The 19183-nt window shown below is 32.9% G+C and overlaps 1 protein-coding gene across 1 annotated transcript in view; it reads right to left on the reverse strand.

Moving 5' to 3' along the window:
* SAMTOR (S-adenosylmethionine sensor upstream of mTORC1) overlaps positions 1-19183 on the reverse strand; it is an 83770-nt gene that overhangs the window by 47585 nt on the left and 17002 nt on the right. The window contains exons 2-3 of the mRNA XM_012736157.3: positions 15945-16086; positions 2540-2710 (exon numbers count right to left, since the gene is read on the reverse strand). Coding sequence (XP_012591611.1) covers positions 2540-2710; positions 15945-16086 — 313 coding nt within the window. The remainder of the gene's footprint in view (positions 1-2539; positions 2711-15944; positions 16087-19183) is intronic.

The raw sequence follows: 19183 nt of genomic DNA on the forward strand, positions 1-19183 counted from the left end.
AATAACAATAAAATTTTGCTGCATCTGTTGACTCTACCCATTGTGAAAGATTTCTCTGTAGTATATGATGCTGTCTGATAACATTTAACCCACAGAACGTCTTTCAAAATTGGAGTCAATCCTCTCAAACCTGCCACTAAGTTTGTGAAATATTCTAAATCCTTTGTTGTCATTTCAATGATGTTCACAGCCATCTTCATCAGGAATAGATTCCATGTCAGGGAATCACTGTCTTTATTCCTCCGTAAGAAACAACTCCCCATCCTTTCAAGTTTTAGCATGAGACTGCAGCAATTCAATTGCATCTTCACACTCCAATTCTAATTCTATTATAGTTCTCTTGCTATTTCTACTACATGTGCAGTTACTTCTCCATTGAAATCTTGAATCCCTCAAAGTCATCCAAGAGGCTTGGAGTCAATTCCATCCAAACTCCTGCTCATGTTGATATTTTGATGACCTCCCATGAATCATCAATGTTCTTCATGGCATCTAGTATGGTGAATCCTGTTCAGTGGACTCTGCCTGGATCCATCAGAGTTGTCACTATCTATGGTAGTTATAGTCTTATGAATTGTATTTCTTCTTAATCCATGGGCTGCAGAATGGATATTGTGTTAGTAGGCCCGAAAACAACATTAATTCCTTGTACATCTCCATCAGAGCTCTTGGGTGACGGGGTACACTGTCAATGAGCAGTAATATTTGGAAAGAAATCTTTTTTTGAGCAATAGGTCTCAACAGAGGGATTAAAATACTCAGCAAATTATGCTGTAAAACAGGATGTGCTGACCAAGGTTTTGTTGTTCCATTCATATAGCACAGGCACAGATTTAGCATAATTCCTAAGGGTTCTAAGATTTTTGGAATGGTAAATGAGCACTGGCTTCAACTAAAAGTCACCAGCTACATTAACTCCTAACAAGAGAAGACTCCTAACAAACCTAACTTTTGAAGCCTTGAAGCCAGGCATGCACTTCTCCTCTCTAGCTATGAAAATCCTACATAACATCTTCTTCCAATAAAAAGCTGTTTGTGCATATTGAAAATCTGTTGTTTACTGTAGCTGCCTTCATGAATGATGTTAGCTAGTTCTGGATAATTTACAGCTTCTATATCAGTACTTGCTGCTTTACCTTGCACTTTTACGTTACAGCTTCTTTCCTTAAACCCCACAAACTAACCTCTGTTAGCTCCAAACTTTTCTCCTGCAGTTTCTTCACCTCTTTTGGCCTTCATGAGTAGAAGAGAAGTAGGGCCTTGCTCTGGATTAGGCTTTGGCTTAAGGGAATGATGTGGTTATTTGATCTTTGATCTTTTATCCAGCCCACTATAACTTTCTCCATATCAGAAATAAAGCCATTTTGCTTTATCACTTGTATGTTCACTGGAGTAGCAATTTTAATTTTCTTCAAGAACTTTTCCTCTGCATGCACAACTTGCCTAACCATTTGGTGCTAGAGGCCTAGCTTTTGGCCTGTCTTGGCTTTCACATGTCTTCCTCACTAAGCTTAATCACTCCTACCTTTTGATTTAAAGTGAGAGATGTGCAACTCTTCTTATTTGAACACTTACAGGCCATTACAGAGTTATTAATTGGCCCAATTTCAATATTGTGGTGTCTCAGAAAATAAGGAGGCCCAAGAGGAAAGGAAGAGAGATGGGGGAACAGAAGGTCAGTGGAACAGTCAGACATACATTTATTAAGTTCACTGCCTTATATGAATGGGGATTGTGGCACCCCTAAACAATTACAATAGTAACATCAAAGATGACTCATCACAGATCACCATAACAGGTATGATAAGAATGAAAGTCTGAAGTATTGCAAGAATTACCAAAATGGACCGACAAAAAATGAGTACATGCTGCTGCAAAAATAGCACTGAGAGATGTTTTTGATGCAGGGTTAACCACAAATCTTCAATCTGTAAAAAACACTGTATCTATGAAGCACAATAAAGTGAAGCGCAATAAAACAAGGTATGCCCATGCTAAAATTGGATTATAATACTCATGTACTTATAAAATTTGTGCTGATATGCATACAATCTGTTAGTAGCAGGCAGATTTTCATAATAATGGCAATTGGTTCTATTAATAATCTTCAGTTTTTCTCATTTGTAATTTATTAGTGGATAGCTACTTTAAACAGTTTAATTAGATTTTACTGTTTTGAATCTTTTTGTTAATTATTACATAATTATATATTATGTTATAATATATGACAGATAACTATTATATAATGTAATATATATTATATAATTATCATAATATATAATTATAATATTTAATAAACTATTCTTTCTCATTTTTAGTGAGAGCAACACATGCTACAGAACCACTGATTTTCTAGATAGCTCTTACAATTTTGTTAGTTTTCTCCCTAATAATATTACAAATCTGCATTTCTTAGCCTATGATATTACCGGAGGAGCAAGGAAACTGCCCATTACTTGGTATAAACCATTACGCTATTTAATATTAACATAGCTAGCCAGGATAATGTTAATAATCAGAGTAGAAGAAATATACTTACTCAGTTATAAATTCAGGGTTTGTAAAGCTGAGGTTGGTTAAATGACCTTCAAGTTTAGAAGACTCATGCATATTTAAGGCTGGAGTGGTCTTAGTGGCGAGTACAGCTCTTTTTTCATCTTTCTCAAGTGCTTTTCTCTTCCCACCATTTTGAAAATATTCTCTGCAAACACTACAAGTCAAAATAAAGTTATATTTTAAAATACTGTGTATGAATATACAATAAAATGGAAAAACTTTAGCTTTTATTAATCAACATGGGGAACTTTCAAATTAATATTCTTATTCTGAAAATGTCAAATAGAGGTAAGTTTGAATACTCTGTAGCACTTTCAAATTTTTAAAAATTACCATACAATGAAGAGTGATCATAAGTTTATGTTTAGTACATAAAAAACATGTTTTTCAGGAGTTGTTAGTTAGGGACCAGGAAGAAGGGGAAACAGGTATGGAGGCAAGGCCTAGGAATTCTGTAGAGATACTGTTGCTGGCCAATTAGAGGAGGGTAAGAAAACCACAAACCCAAGAAATGGCCCAACCACAGAAACAAACACCTTGAGGCATGCTCACAGATGAGCTGGCAGCAATCTTAGGTGAACTACCTTCATTAGCATAGTAAAAATCACACCCACAAACACCATGACAGTTTATAAATGTCATGGCAGCTCCTGGAAGTTACCCTATAAGGACAAGTTAAGGGATGGTTCCAGGAAATCTCCATCCCTCTTGCCTGAATTGAAATGAATATTCTGCCCACCATATAGCATATCATAAGATGTAGACATAAAAGTAGAAATGTGTTAAAAACCCAGGGTCTTCCCTACTTGCGGAGACAGAACTATTCCCACTCTGCAATGTACTCTGCTTTAATAAATCTTGCTGTTTGGCTTGCTTATTCCTGTTTGGCTCACTCATTCTGTCCACTCTGTACCAGAAACCATTAAATTCAGTACTAGGAACCAAGAACCAGGAAACACGACACGAACTCGAACCTGACAGGAGTATAGACATGCTTGTATATGTTTTAATGAACTTCATTCTTAACTATAATAAAACATAATTTCCTCCAGGAAAGTGTGGATAACTCTGCTATTCAGCGACAGTATCCAGAAAGAACAGTAGTCAGAGTAAACTTTGAGCCAGCTTTGCTGGTAGTAGACAGAAAACCCAACAGTTGTTTTTGTAGTCCCTCTCAGTTTAACAACAAAGTCAGTTTGAAAATATATTAAAAGATCAGTTTTCTTTTTATTTGCTCTGAGAGAGGGGCATACAAATCTAGTTCAGGCAAAAATGATATCACACCATAAAGATATAAGTTCAAAGAGAAGAAAAGTTTGAACATTACAGTTGTTTTTTTAACACTTGGAAATTGTTCCTATTTATCAGGACATCATTCCTACCTGTTCTAATTCTTATACAATTAAAATGCAGATTTTTCAAGATGTCTTAAGAATCTTCTGATGTATTACACTGAGAAGGACACATCATCTATGTAATACCCTTACTAATGATATGCTTAACATGAATCTAATCATAAAAAAATCATACTGATCTAAATTGAAAGACAGTTATAAAACTTTGACTTTAAAAAAATGGCCATGTAATAAAATACAAAAAGAAAATAAGAAAAAGGTGTAGAGTATTTCTAGATTAAAGGAAACCAAAAAGGTTTAATGACTAAGTGAGTTATCCCTGATGCAATGTTGGGCTGAAAACAAAATCCAGCTTATAAAAGACATTGTGAAAATTTGGGAAATTTGATTATGGACTGCATATAAACAGCATTATATTGATGTTTAAGTTTAATTTCTTGAGTGTGATAATTGTTTTGTGGTTATGTAGAAGAATGTTCTTAGGTGATACACATTGAAGTATTTAGGAATAAGAGTCATGATTTTTACAAGTGACTCAGTTTAGCAGAGAGCAAAGAGAAAAGGGTCGGGGAGGGAGAGAGGAGCAGGATACAATAGAAGACTAAGTAGAGTAACATTTTTTCAGAAACGGAAGGAAAGAATGTGAGTCAAGGACTTTAAATATAATCAAGCTGTGTATCTTATAACAAAACTATAGAAAGCCACTTTTAATACACAAGAACTCAGGGAATCATAAGTGCAAGCTGTTTTTAAAGAATCTATTGGAAGGTGAACTTCATACATGAGATGATTAGAAAATGTTGGTGAAGTGGCTGGAAGCAAATAAAAAGAATTAAATCAATAAAAAGGGATACCTTAAAATGTTAAAGGCCACAATTCTCAGTGAAGATAACAGTTATGAATATTTATGTACTATTTATCAGAATAGCCATCTTCACAGTAGAAATTCCATGAGATGTATGGAGAAACAGATACAAATAACAACAGAGAACTTTAACACCCCACTCTCAATTAAATGAATGAAAAGTAAGGTTAGGGATGCCCTAAGGAACATAAGGTTTACATTAAAGATGAACTCTGCATAATAGAGAATACAGCTGCTTTTCAAGTGCAAATGAAATATTCACAAAAATTATCACATACACGTGTAACTGTACCAGACTAAAGTGGTGAGCTGTTCTTCAGTTGCCATGGACCCACAGGTTGAAGGTCACATAACCAAAGCATGCCTACATGAACCAAGCATGCAACCACAGGTAGTACCTAAATACTTGGACCCAGGAGCAAGGACTGAATTAAAAAGCAGACACTACATGGTGGGATCCAGGATCCAAACAGATTGAGCCATGGCATCACCTCTTGGCATAATCCAGTCAGAACATGCCTCCTGGCATCACCTCGCTGTAAGATCCAATCAACTCATACCTCATTACCCTATGCTTATAAAATGTGACCCAGCTGCCAACTTGGGGAGACAGATTTGAGCATTTCCTCCCATTTTCTGGCCAGTCAACTTGCAATAAAGCTTTTCTTTTCTCAAAAGCCATGCATGATATTGGCTCCTATACACATTGAGCAGCAAGACTATTGATTGCTCAGTAACACATGTGTTAAGTCATGAAGAAAAGAGCCATAAAGGAAAATAGATAAAATTATACAATCACAATGCAATAAAACTAGAATTAACTAAAACAAAAAATCCATTTCACCTATAATTTTTTTTAAAAAAGAAAACAACTCTTGGGTCACAGAGGAAATACTAATAAAATCACAGAATTTCTTTAAAAAAATAAAAGCACTACAAGTCAGAATCTAAGGAATGCAGCTAAAATAGCAATTGGAAAATTTGGATCCTTTAGTATTTATATCAATATGAACAAAAAGAATAAAATTAAATAAACATCCAACTCAAAGGATTAGAAAAAGAAAGTAAAACAAAAGAAAGGACAAAGTATATTAATGAGTTAGGAAAAAAAGAGGACCAACAAATACAAAAACAAGTTATTTAATTTTCATAACTTTTTTCTAGGAAAATATACTAAAGATAGAATTATAGTAATATATGAAAATGTATTAAATTTGACTCTAGTAGGAATAAAAAGTTTAAACAAAACCAAAATCTACAGACAATATAAAGTTATCAGAGTTACCTCACCAAAAAGCACCAGTCCAATGAGTAATTCTGCCACACCTTCAAAAACCATGTAACTCCTGTATTAATCATGTTTTTTATTTTCTGCATCTTATGATGTTTTGATATCTTGGGAGGGAAGTAGGAGGACACACTTCCAGATCCAGACAGAGACTGCCTCTCCCAGGGCCAGCTGATTTCTAAAGGTAGTAAACTTACTTGGGAGCACATTTCTTATATGCAAACTAATCATAAAGTGATATTTTGCACATCAAGCCAATAATTCCTCCACTCTAAATCAACCCAGGACCATGTATTAGACAACAAGGGATAGCTCCCATGCTGCAAAGCTCACCAAAATTATTCAACCTAGTCAATCTAAAGTGCTTATTCTACCCTGCCTTTCCTTTCCCGTGGTCTAAGTCCTCCTTTAGCTCCTGCTTCTGCCTCCTGACCAAATTTGGTGCTTCCTCTGAAGACCTACAAAGTGTGGTGTGTCCCTTTCTCTTAGGAAATTTAAGTAATAAATAATTCTTTCCATGGCATTGACCTCTTTGTGTTGTCACATAGTCACCTCTATAAATTAAAATCCCATGAATACAAATGAGAAAATCCCCAAACTACTTAAACTGTTTGAAATCACAGAAACAAAGAAAAATTTTCCAAATTCATTTTCAGGGAGCAAAATAACAATGATACTTAAATCTGATAAAGACTACCCAAAGAAATACAGACCAATATCACTTCTAAATAGCAATGTAAAAATATGCAATAAAATTTTAGCAAACAGAATTAAGCATAACCAAGTGGTGTGTACTTCAGGAATGCAAGGATTGTTCAGTATAAGAAAATCCATTAATATAATTCACTATATTCATAAAACTAAAGAAAAAACTCATTTATTCATCTCCATAGATGCTGAAAGGTCATTTAACAATATTTAACACCCATTCCTAATAAAACACTAGATAAAATGCAAATTGGCAAATACTTCCTTAATATTAACATTATATACACACACACACAAATACAACTATTTCTATGTTTAGATACAGAAAGACAGGAGCACGCACACACATGGTTGTCCAGAAAGTATCCAGCCATTGTCAATATAATGAGAACACATTACATGGCTGGAGACTTTCCAGACAGCCCTCATATATCAGCCAGCTAGCAACTTATTGAATGGGGACATACCACATACATTATTGTAAAATGAATAAAGCACAGCTATGTAACAGAAAAAAGATTTAGTCAAACAGATGGGAGATGAAGAAATACTTTCTGTATTCACAGGTGATATAATAGATACCTAAATAACCCAAAAGAATCATTCATAAACTAATATAAACACTAAGAAAATTCTGTAAAATAGTAGGACCTACAAACAAAATCAAAAGCATCTATCTATCTATACATATATATATACACACAAACAATAGTCTGTTAGAATGTATAGTCATGCATTGCTTAACAATGGGGCTACCCTGTGAGAAATGTGCCATTAATATAATAGAATGTACTTACACAAACCTAAATGGTATAGCCTAGTATACACGTAGGCTATAGCCTATTGCTCCTAGGCTACAAACCTTTACAGCATGTTACCATACTGAATACCATAGACAACTGTAACACAATGATAAGTCTTTCTGTATCTGAACATAGAAAATGTACAGTAAAAATACAGTACTATAATCTTATGGGACCATCATCCTATAGTCTATATTATTTCTATCACTGACTGGCATGTCATTATGCAGCACCTAACTGCGTAATGGAATGGAAAATCACATGTACAACAGCAATAAAAATGATAAAATACCTAGGAATAAACACAAGAAATGGGTATAACCACTATACAGAAAAACCTTAAAACACTACTGACTCAAAAGTAGACTAGAACAAATGGTAAAATACAGCTTTTGTGATGGATAGGATGATTTAACATTATAAAGATGTTAATTCTTTCCAGATTATAAAAAATTAATGTAATCCCAATAAACATAATTTTAAAAATTTAGTTGGATCAGTTGATTCTAAAGTACATGTGGGCAAAAAAGCAAGAAAAACCAGGAAAAAATCCTGAGAAAGAAAAATGGCGTGGGAGGAGGTAGGGGGACAGATGCTATAGAACAGCATTACAATTTTAAGTCTTTATGATCAACATACTGGTATTAGGCATGGATAAATTATATACACAATGGAATATAACAGAAAGCCTAAACAGAACTATGTAGGGAAACCTGGTATATTATGTAAGTTATAAGACAAATCCCTAGAGAAAAGGTGAGCTTTTTCATAAATGATTTTGGGAAATGAATAGCTATTTGGGGGGGAAATGTATATCAATACTTCACAACAAACACCAGATCTTAATTCCAAATAGGCCAGATATCTAAATGTAATAAATGAAATCATACAAGTACTGGGAGAAAATATGAATGAATAACAAATAGGAATTCCTATAGTCTGAAACTCAGAAAAGCTTTTCTAAGACAATTATCTAAAAGCAATAAAAGAAAAGACTGATATATCTGGCTATGTAAAAACAAAAATTTTCTCCATGGCAAAACAAAAATTTGGATGGCAAAAGATAGAAACAAAATAAAAGACAAAGAGCATGTAGCCTTAAATTATATAAGAGCTCTGGAAAAAAAATCAAGAAAAAAGGGACCAAAAATCAATACAGAAAAAAGCATCAAAAACATGATCACATAATTCAAAGAAAACAAAGGCAAATGATTCCTAAACATATGAAAAGGTGTTCCAACTCATTCACAAGCGAAACGTAAGTTAAACTCACACAGAGATACCAGTTTCCATCAAACTGGCAAAAATTCAACAGTTGGGCCACATATTCTGTTGGTGAAGTCATAGAGAAACAGGTATACCTTTTCTCTTTTTTTTTTTTTTGCTGGTGGAATTATAAAATGACACCACCTTCATGGAGGGCAATTTGAAAATATCTAACAAAATCATATAGACATTTATTCTTTTACCCTGCAATTTCACACCTAGGAATCTACAAAGATACAATGCCAGAAATACAAAATTACATGCACAAGCTTATTCATTACAGCACTATTTGTAACAGCAAGAGCTTGTGAACAACTCATGAAAATGAGGAAGATATCTAGTAATATATACCTGTGACAGTTAATTTTATCAAGTGGACCAAGCCACTGAGTTTCTAAATAATTGATCAAACATTATCTTGAGTGTTTGAGGATGTTTTAGTTATGAGATTAACATTTAAATTGGTAGACTGAGTAAAGCAGACTGCCCTCCCTAATGTGAATAGGCCTCATCCAATCAGTTAAATGCCTGAATAGAACAAAAAGGCTAATCCTCCCCTGAATATTTAAAGAGAATTCTTCCTGCCTGCCAGACTGCCTTTGAACTGGAACATCTGCTTTTTCTTACCTTCAAACTTAAACATCAGCTATTCCTGAGTCTAGAGCCTACTGGCCTTTATACTAGAACTATACCATTGGTTCTCCTGGGTTTACACCTTGCCCACTCACCCTGCAGCTCTTAGGACTTGTCAGACTTCATAATTGTATGCACCAATTCTTTATAATAAATATCTTACTATACACACAGACATATACACACATATACATATACCTGCCCTATTTCTTCTGTCTCTCTGGAGATCCTGACCAATACAACAACAAATGGAGTGATCTTCATGATATATTAAGTAAAAAAGAAAGGTAAAAAGCAGAGTATATAACATGATACTACCTACCTACAGAGATAAGGAGTATAAGTACATATGTGCATGTAGAGGTGTGTATGAATTTGAGTATTTTTGCAAAAAGAAACACTAGTATGCTAAACAAGAATCCAATGAAAATGGTTACCCACAGGAGGGGGGGTGGATGAAGAAAATGAAAGGGAGCCTCTTTTGAATACACTTTTTAAAATAAAGTTTTGACTTTTGAACCATGTTTTATATTCCTCAAAATTAAAATAAGAGAAAAAGCTCCATAAAACTGAAAATAAAGTGAAACCAACTGTATAGTAAATTAGTAATATAGCCACACAGAAAATAACTGTTTCAGGCAACTTTTAAACACAATATTCTGACCCTTGGTGGGATATGTTCTAAAAACAAAAGAACTGCAAAGAAATCTTAAATTTTATTTAGTTATTTTCTTTGCAGAAGTAAAATTGTTACTGAAATTTTGAAGCCATTTTATGTAAACTGTAGGAAAAGGCAAATGTGTTAATGTTGTTCAGAACTGAGTCCTTCAGTGTAACAGAAGAGATACAAATATAAAATAAGCAAAAATCCTGTAATGTTAAATTTGAATAGAAAATATTAATTATAATTTAAAACTATATATTCACACATAAGACTATACATTATATATATATTTGTTTTTTCTAATTCTTTTCCCCCAAAAGATGTAGGAGAAAGCATATCCAGCAGCACATCTAGTACCCAGATTTTACTTTCTAAATGCCATTTCCCACTAAAAGAAACTAGGACTCCCTGAAGAAACAGTTTGATTCTAGGTCTTGGGCAGGGAAGTAAAGATTTATCTTGTAACAGATAACAAGAAAATACTCAAAGGTGATGTTAGAACTCAAAAGCTATCTTTCACTGGGCTCCCACTGCCTGATACAGTATTATTTGAACACACACTCGCAAAAATCGATGACTGACAGAAAAATGGAATAAATAAAAATTCATGAGGTTACAGGGATATTCTAAAAATTAAAAAAACTCACTTATAATCGTGACTTTTATACCAATTATTGTGAAAGTTCATAATTAAACAAAGAATTACATATATATGTATGTCTCAGCCTTTCCGGAGAATATGTAATCATCACCTGTTCATAAAGAACAGCTCTTATTGACAAAAAATGCCAGTTAATAAATGCCAAGAAATGATACAATTTTAAAAATTATTTTGCAACTCCAAATGACATAGTTAATAAATTGATTCATAAGCCAAAATGTCACTCCACACATTACTCGTTAGTTGTAAGGGATAACATAAGTTTACAATGGAAGTGTCTAGTAGGTACCACCTTATCAAATGACCACCTTTAGCATCCTGAAAGGCAGAACACCTCACAATAAGAACCTATTAATATAATCGATATGTAGTACAAAACTTCATCTTATAGACAATTTTGCAAAAATATATGACCTGAATGAAACCTTTAGTCCAACTTTCAACTTACAAGAAGTAAATGAGATTGATGAAACAGTTAAATAAATGGCACCATGAGAAAACAATCAGATAAATCCTGAATGTAGGACACAAAACTAGTTTGGAATTAGGATATAGACAATCAGAACAGCTCCTTGGTTTTCCTGTAAGTAGAAAAAAAAATACTATACAATCTAAAAAGTAATATATTAAAAAGAAATCAAGAGAACTGAGGATGCGAAAGTAGTCTAAAGGAACTAAATTGCAAGAACAAACCCTTCTGAAATAGGAAGGGATTATAGCCACAGGTGCATTGAGAAGCAGAAGATCAAGCCTTCCAGGGTAGGACGACTCTGGTGGATTAAAGGGAAAGCAGCAGAGTTTCTAACAGCGGTTTAGCTAGTATGACAGATTACAATCTTTACAAAACCCAGATGCTCCCCATTCTCTTCCTGATTCCCCCAGAGGTCTATTTACAAGTATGTAAAGGGAGCAACAGAATTGGAGGCTGGGAGTGGGACTAAAAGGGAAAAAAGATTAGGCTTAGGTCCCAAGTTCTGCAAGAGGGCTGCACCTGTACTGTACATGGAACAGGATTCATCCACTCTCAAAGCATTTATAAAAGGAGAAATGAATCGAAACTAAAGAAGTAATCCAGCTTCAACCCAGCTCAACTCCTGATGGGATCAAAGTGTAGTCTTTCATCTAGCTACCTGTCAGAGAAAAAGACATGCCCTCCTTGTAAAAATAATATTTATCCTAATCTTTTCTAAACACAATGCCAAGATTAAGAAAAAAAATTTTGGCCGGGCGCGGTGGCTCACGCCTGTAATCCTAGCACTTTGGGAGGCTGAGGCGGGTGGATTGCTCAAGGTCAGGAGTTCGAAACCAGCTTGAGCGAGACCCCGTCTCTACCAAAAATAGAAATAAATTAATTGACCAACTAAAAATATATATACAAAAAAATTAGCCGGGCATGGTGGCGCATGCCTGTAGTCCCAGCTACTCAGGAGGCTGAGGCAGGAGGATCGCTGAGCCCCGGAGATTGAGGTTGCTGTGACCCAGGTTGACGCCACGGCACTCACTCTAGTCTGGGCAACAAAGTCAGACTCTGTCTCAAAAAAAAAAAAAAAAAAAAAAAAAACGAAAAAAAATTTTACCACATATACAATAAAGCAGGAAAAATTATCGATAACAAAAATAAATAACAGCCAAAGAAACAGATCCACAGATAAAAATATCTATTAGAATAAGCAGACAAGGACTTTAAAGTAACTATTATAAATTTGTTTTTTGAAAATAGAGGAAAAGACAAATCAAATAGATGAAAATAGAGAACCTCAACAGAAAAGTTAAATCTCTAAAGAGCCAAATAATTATTATAGAAAAATTGAGAAAAGTGATATCTTAAAAACATTTCTTTTGGTAACTGATAGAATAAAAAGCCAACAAAGAAAAATCAGTAAAGATATATGGAACATTTGAATCAACAATCACAAAATACAGAATGTGGGATATTCTACAAATCAACTGACATTTGTTCAAAAACTCAATGTTATAAAAAACAAAAACAAGAACCTAGAGAGATGTAATCAACAAACACAATGTATGAGTCATGACTGGATTTAGAAAAAAATTATAAATTACAAAATATATTTTGGAGACAGGAAAATCTGAATTTGCAAAATAGGTATTTTAGAAAATTAGGAAATTATCTTAATGTGATGATGGTGTTATGGTTATGTAGAAGAATTTCCTTATTCTTAGGAGATGTGTGCTGATAGATTTAGGGATGAAATGTCATGTTATCTGCAATTTACTTTCAGAAAGTTCTGGATATGTATTTATTATCTATTTCTCTGTGTGTAAAGAGTGAGAAAAGGCAAATTCCTTTACTGAAAGTATAGCTATACTGTTATAACGTTATTTTTTTTCCTGATTTTTAATACTTCACACATTACATATAAAATTTTACTATTCTGTTTAAGGAAAATCTACATTGAATTCTTCCAGCTAAATAAATCGTCAATACAATCTTAGAAGGGTAATGTCAGCAAGTTTTACCTTACTAACATACTACATTCACATAAAGTTTTAAGTATAACTAACTGGAAACAAACTTTTGTCCCACCCTTTTTAAACCCACTTAGCTTTCAAAGTGACATTACTTTTTTAGAATTATCAAATGAGAAAGGAATTATATATAACCCAAATTAGAATTATATATGACTTAAGTTTCAAAATTTAATATTGTTTCAAAGCCTTTTTCTCCAACCTAATTCTAAGTAAAGATATTATACAACTTCTCTTAGGATTACTTCCAATAGTTAAAAAAAAAGATTTTTTTTTTTTTTTTTTTTACCATATCCTGCCACGGTTCTTTAGCAGTTTGACTTAAATTCTTATTAATTTTTCCAGCAGTCTGACTTAAAATCTCTTAGATAAAACACAAATAACTATTGATAAAACACAAAGGAAAAAGAATAGTGAAGTACATGGCAGATTGATTGTTCAAGTAGAAGAAACAAGCAAAAGCTCTTATGAGAATACCACATATCAAAGTACATTTAAGAAATAAACTTTTAGGCCTTGCCTGCTGTATTGGAATATTAATTTAAAAGCAGTACTGCAAAAAGCCAAGAATGATGATCTTACACAGCGATAGTGCTGATTTCCTGAATGAATTACATTATTATTTTCTGTTACGAGGGACATATTTGGTTCAGTAGTACACCTCATTTTGTGTTTCTTAGCTTGAGAAAGTATATATTCTGAAAAACAGATCTATAACCATTTTCCTCTAGAAACAAACAACTAAAACCAAACATTTAATTCCACTTCCTATTGTTCTGGCACCTTCCTTTAGTTCTCAACTCTACAATTCTTTGATTCCAAAATCCACTGATGTTACTGCCTCCTCACTACTCTTGCCCACTACATATTTTCAACTCCCTTCTTACATATCATCAAATTACCACAATACACTGCCATCTCCCTGGCTCCTTTCTTGAGTCATTATACTTAAGTATTAATCCTAGTACACTGCCCTGTGTACCAACTCACTCACCAAGAAAACTGTGTAACTATAATTTTATGCTATGATTATTATAGTAGTCTCCTAACCGGGTTCCCTTACTCACATCCTTGCTTCCTATAGTTTATTCTTAACACAGCAATTAATTCCTCCTCCTCTTTTTTTTTTTTTTTTTTTAGAGACAGGGTCTTACTTATTGTCCAACTGGTCTCGAACTCCTGAGCTCAAGCGATCCTCTTATCTCAGCTGCCTGAGTAGCTGGGACTACAGGCATGAGCCACAAAGCCTGGCTAACATAGCAATTATTACTAATTCTTATGAATTCTTGACACATTGTATAAAGTTAATAAAATCTTGTCACTCCTTTTGTCAAAATATCCAATGACTTCCCATCTCACTCAGAATAAAAGCCAATGTCTTTACAATGGTCCACAAGATCGTACAAAATCTAGCTAGCTGCTTATTGTCTTATTTTCTACCACACTCCCCTTCTCATTATGCTTCAGCCACACTAGTTTCCTTGCTATAATATGCCAGCATGCTTCTGCCTCAACCTCTGTACACTGGTTATGGCTGGCTTGCCCTCTCACTTCCTTCATGTCTTTTGTACATATCACTACAGTAAGACCTTCTCTCCCTACCTTACTTAAAATTGTCTTATTTTTCTCTACTTTATTTTTCTCTTAACATCACTTACCATTATCTGAACTAGTATATATTTAATTAATGTATTATTTCTTGCCTTTCATCCTCATGTAAGTTCCACAAGAGCAAGGATTTTGTGAGTTTGGTTAATTTTGATTCCTAGTGCCTATAATGTAACTGTTACAAAGTAGATTATTACTAAATGTTATTTATTAAATGAATAAATAAAAGAATTATGCTAAATAAATATTTTCTCTGGATTATTTTTTGAATGAATGAAACATGTATTACTACATACTTTAAAAATGAGATTAAAACAAAAATTCTGAATAAAAAGTAATTGAAAGAAAATATAAACTAGAAGTCAAACTTATTGTTCATGTAGAAAGATAATGCTTTGTTTGGGGGAATTCATGTTTAAATTCAGTCAATATACATATCTTTTCTCATAATTTATAGCACCACCTTGAGACAACTGCTATCAGCAGTATTTCATTTTCAGATGTTTTTAATATTAGAATCTATACTATGAGAAAATAAACATTATCCCAAATCAATAATGGAATATTATCTAAAGTCAATATAAATACTGGAATACCTTAAATTACCCATCAAAAATTCAGGATTTTAAAACTTTAAAGATGTTTTAAAATATTAATAGAAAAATACTCACTTTTACTTGAATCCAAATATAGATAATTATCTAAAGAAATTTCTATACTATAACTTATTAATGATCAGTCAAGTGTTAAATCTTTTAAATGTGTTAGTGTTTAAATGTATTAAATATATTTAAAGCCATGTTTTTAAAAAGTTAAAACAAAATTAAAAGTTGTATCAAAGAAAAACATTTTGATTAAAAAAGATGAATGAAATAAACCTGGGGAAAGTGATGCAAGAGGGAGAAAAGCTGTTTGAAAGACATCATCTGTTTTATAATATTTCTACTTTTTTATGTTGGTGCAATGACTTATATACAGCATTACTTAGATTTAAGAGTTTCAACAATATATTAAAAGCCAAAAATATTAGTTCATAAAAACACTCACCTACAACACCATTCAATACGACCTTCGCCCTCACAAGTTTTTGCCCAATGATTATCTGCCAAATTTTTCATTGCCACAGCATATTCACAAAGCGTTTCCTCATCCTCGCAGTGTTCTCGCCAGATCTTATCAAAATCTCCCACTAAAAACAAGTAAATAAATGAATTAAGTTAACTTTACTTTAAAATGTGTCAGGCTCTTGAAAGTTTTAGCATAACCTAAAATTATTTAAAGATGAGTATAAGCAAAATCATGAAGTAAAACTTCATGAAGTTTTAAATATATTCAAAAGCTCCTTTATATAAAGGGATGCATTTTAATTGTGATCATTTAATAATCAAATAAATTTTACCATTTTAAAAAGATGGATGTGTGAAGCTGAAAAAAATTGATAAAATACAAGCAGATACTGTATATACAAGTTACTAGCTCATAAACCAAAGACATACTGGTAGGGGACAATTATGCCTGGGCATTCAAGCATTAATTTTCCTGCTACCATTAGGCAATATAACCTTGCAGGAGCAGAGTGAAAATACTTAAGCCTGCTTCTTGCCTGTTATTTTCTTGCATCTCTACACATTTATCGTATCAGTCCCTATAGTAAAAAGGGGTTGGTAGGTGAGATGGTAATATAAATTAGCAAGAAAGTAAATATTTTTATTTACATACTTGGACTTGCTCTAGGCATACTGTACTTTAAAAAAATTGCAATCCTAGGGCAAAAATGTTCCCTTAAAAGAAATTAATTTGGAAGCCTCTCCAAAGTTTTAAGCTTTTATAAAATGTTCTGAATAAAAATCATAAGCTTACATTATCTGGCTAGCTACTATCTTTTTAAAAAAATTAAATAAGTCTTAACATTTAATGTGAAATCTGAAACATCACTGTGATGACTAATAAAGGAAGGCAGGACAACGCTACGGACAAATAAAGAAAAGAAACACAACTGTAATGGTAAAAAAGTAAATAAAAATTATCAGAGTGTTTCATTCAATGTCCTTAGACATAAGAATTAGGTTCTTTTGCCCCATATTGAAATGTAGGCAATCATTTGATGACAGCATAAACTTAAAAATATAAATAGAGCAGCCAAATTTGAGAGTAATAATTAAACTAAAATTCTTTTTCAAATGTAACCACCAACATATCTATTCAAAATCCCATTTATTGGTTATTTTAAGGTCACAGTCACAGTGTAGTAAGTACTGAGTTGAAAACCAAACTATTAGCCCTCTAATTTGACCAAGAAAGAGGAATAAGTATACAAACACCCTCACAAGTATTATATACATTGTTCAGTTAAGATGACCATATATCAGTCTCAGTTTAAAACTATATACTGATTTCAAACCTGAAACAAATGAAAAGTTTAATTTTGAGGTAGTTATGTCCTTATATAACAATATTTCCATTAATCACTAATGTTTGTGTGATGACAGGGCTCTCAATTTGTTATATATCAGATTGGCAATAACTGTTCACTAAAAACCATCAAGCAAACAAAATTTTTCTGAATTATTAAATATTTTAATATTTAATATTTTCTGAATTATTAAACAAAAATGCCTCATTTTAGCAACATCTTTCAGATCTAATTATTTACCTGGTCTCTAAAAAGAACTACAGAAAGTTTTTGAAACAATATTTTGATTAATGATACTTTAATAAACTTATGATGGTTCATAACATTATTTCTGACTTTACCCATCAGATTTGATACTAAATGGTTCATTAAGGTATAGTATAACTTTAAAGGTGCTTTATCTTTTGTTGAGATTGATATCTTCAACTCTAGAAGGCCCTTTGTTTTAACTTATGAGTTTCACTCTTCTATATAATGTACGTATTATAAATAAATACATAAATGTATTGGATGTTATTAATAGGAGTCATTCAAACAAAAGTTCTATGATGAATCTGGGAAAAGCTATGTTTAATACAAACAGATTTCTTTTCTGTAAGACTTCTTAGTTTATATTCTACAGAAGGTTCAACTTAAGACAAAGACCTGGGGTACAAGTAGTTTATTTGGGAGAGAATCCTAGGAAACAGAAGAACTGAGGAGAAAGACAAGAAAAGAGAAAAAGCTAATACAAAGATGCATTACTGAGGTTGCTGCTGTGGGAAACTGGGAAAGCATACAGAATGCTTCCAGAATTGTGCATCTAAAGGATAGGAGCCTGGAGCTTTTATCTACAAGTTCCTATCCCCTGTTAATTGAGAAATGTTACAATTCACACTTCTAGTCTGCACTTAGGCACTTGAATAATGGGATAATCCCACTGGGCTCCAGCAGTGGGGAAGAAAGGCAGAACATAGAAAAGAAAACAGCACACATTTAAAGTTAGGACTGGTGACTGAGCTCAGTGTCTGTCTACAGCTGTGGACAAAAGGTATGTTATGTGGCGCACCAAAAGCATCTATTATAAATTCTTAGAGTCTTTACTGTCACTGTATACCTTGAAACTCAATTTACTCTATAATTACTAGCTATAAGATGCAAGTAACTGTAAACATACAAAAACCTACTGCCCTACAGCTTTTTAGAAGCCCTCTTCTTTCTCTTTAAATACTTTCTAATGAAGTGCTCCACTGAAGTTTGGAGGAAGCATTCAAATTTGTCTGTAAGCCCATTTAACTCAAACTAATTGCAGACAACTTCAACTTAATGTTTTCATTATCATTAAAGAGTCTAAAGACTCTCTCAAAGTGTGTTGACACTGAAAATTGATGTGTGAGTGGTAAAGTTTAGCACACTTAATATTAACAGAGTAAACAATGCAATCATATAAACTTTTCATTCTTTCAACAGATTTGCTGAAAAAATATTCTACATTAAACACTCCAAAGAATAACAAAAGTTAATAAGCAGTCACTGGCACCAAAGAAAAGGGAGAAGATACGTAAATAAAATGTGGTAGATGCCATAATAGGGATATGTGACTGTTATGTTCCCTATGTTCTATGTAAGGCATCCTGAACCCAATACTTATAAAAATGCATGTATTTATTCAATAAAAATGTATCAAACTCTGACTACTGACTATACTTTATGTTAAATGGCTGGTGTTTATAAAATTGAACAAAAACCATAGCTAGCCTTTAGTTATGAAAAAATTCCAGTTTTTGGAATATCCTTAAAAACTTAAGGTGTTTTAAAAAATAAAAGTATTAAACAAAGATGAGAAAAATTATTTTCATAATAGCCCATTATTTGTTTTTATAATATTCAAAAT

The sequence above is a fragment of the Microcebus murinus genome, chromosome 9 (assembly GCF_040939455.1).
Source record: "Microcebus murinus isolate Inina chromosome 9, M.murinus_Inina_mat1.0, whole genome shotgun sequence".
NCBI classification, from domain to species: domain Eukaryota; kingdom Metazoa; phylum Chordata; class Mammalia; order Primates; family Cheirogaleidae; genus Microcebus; species Microcebus murinus.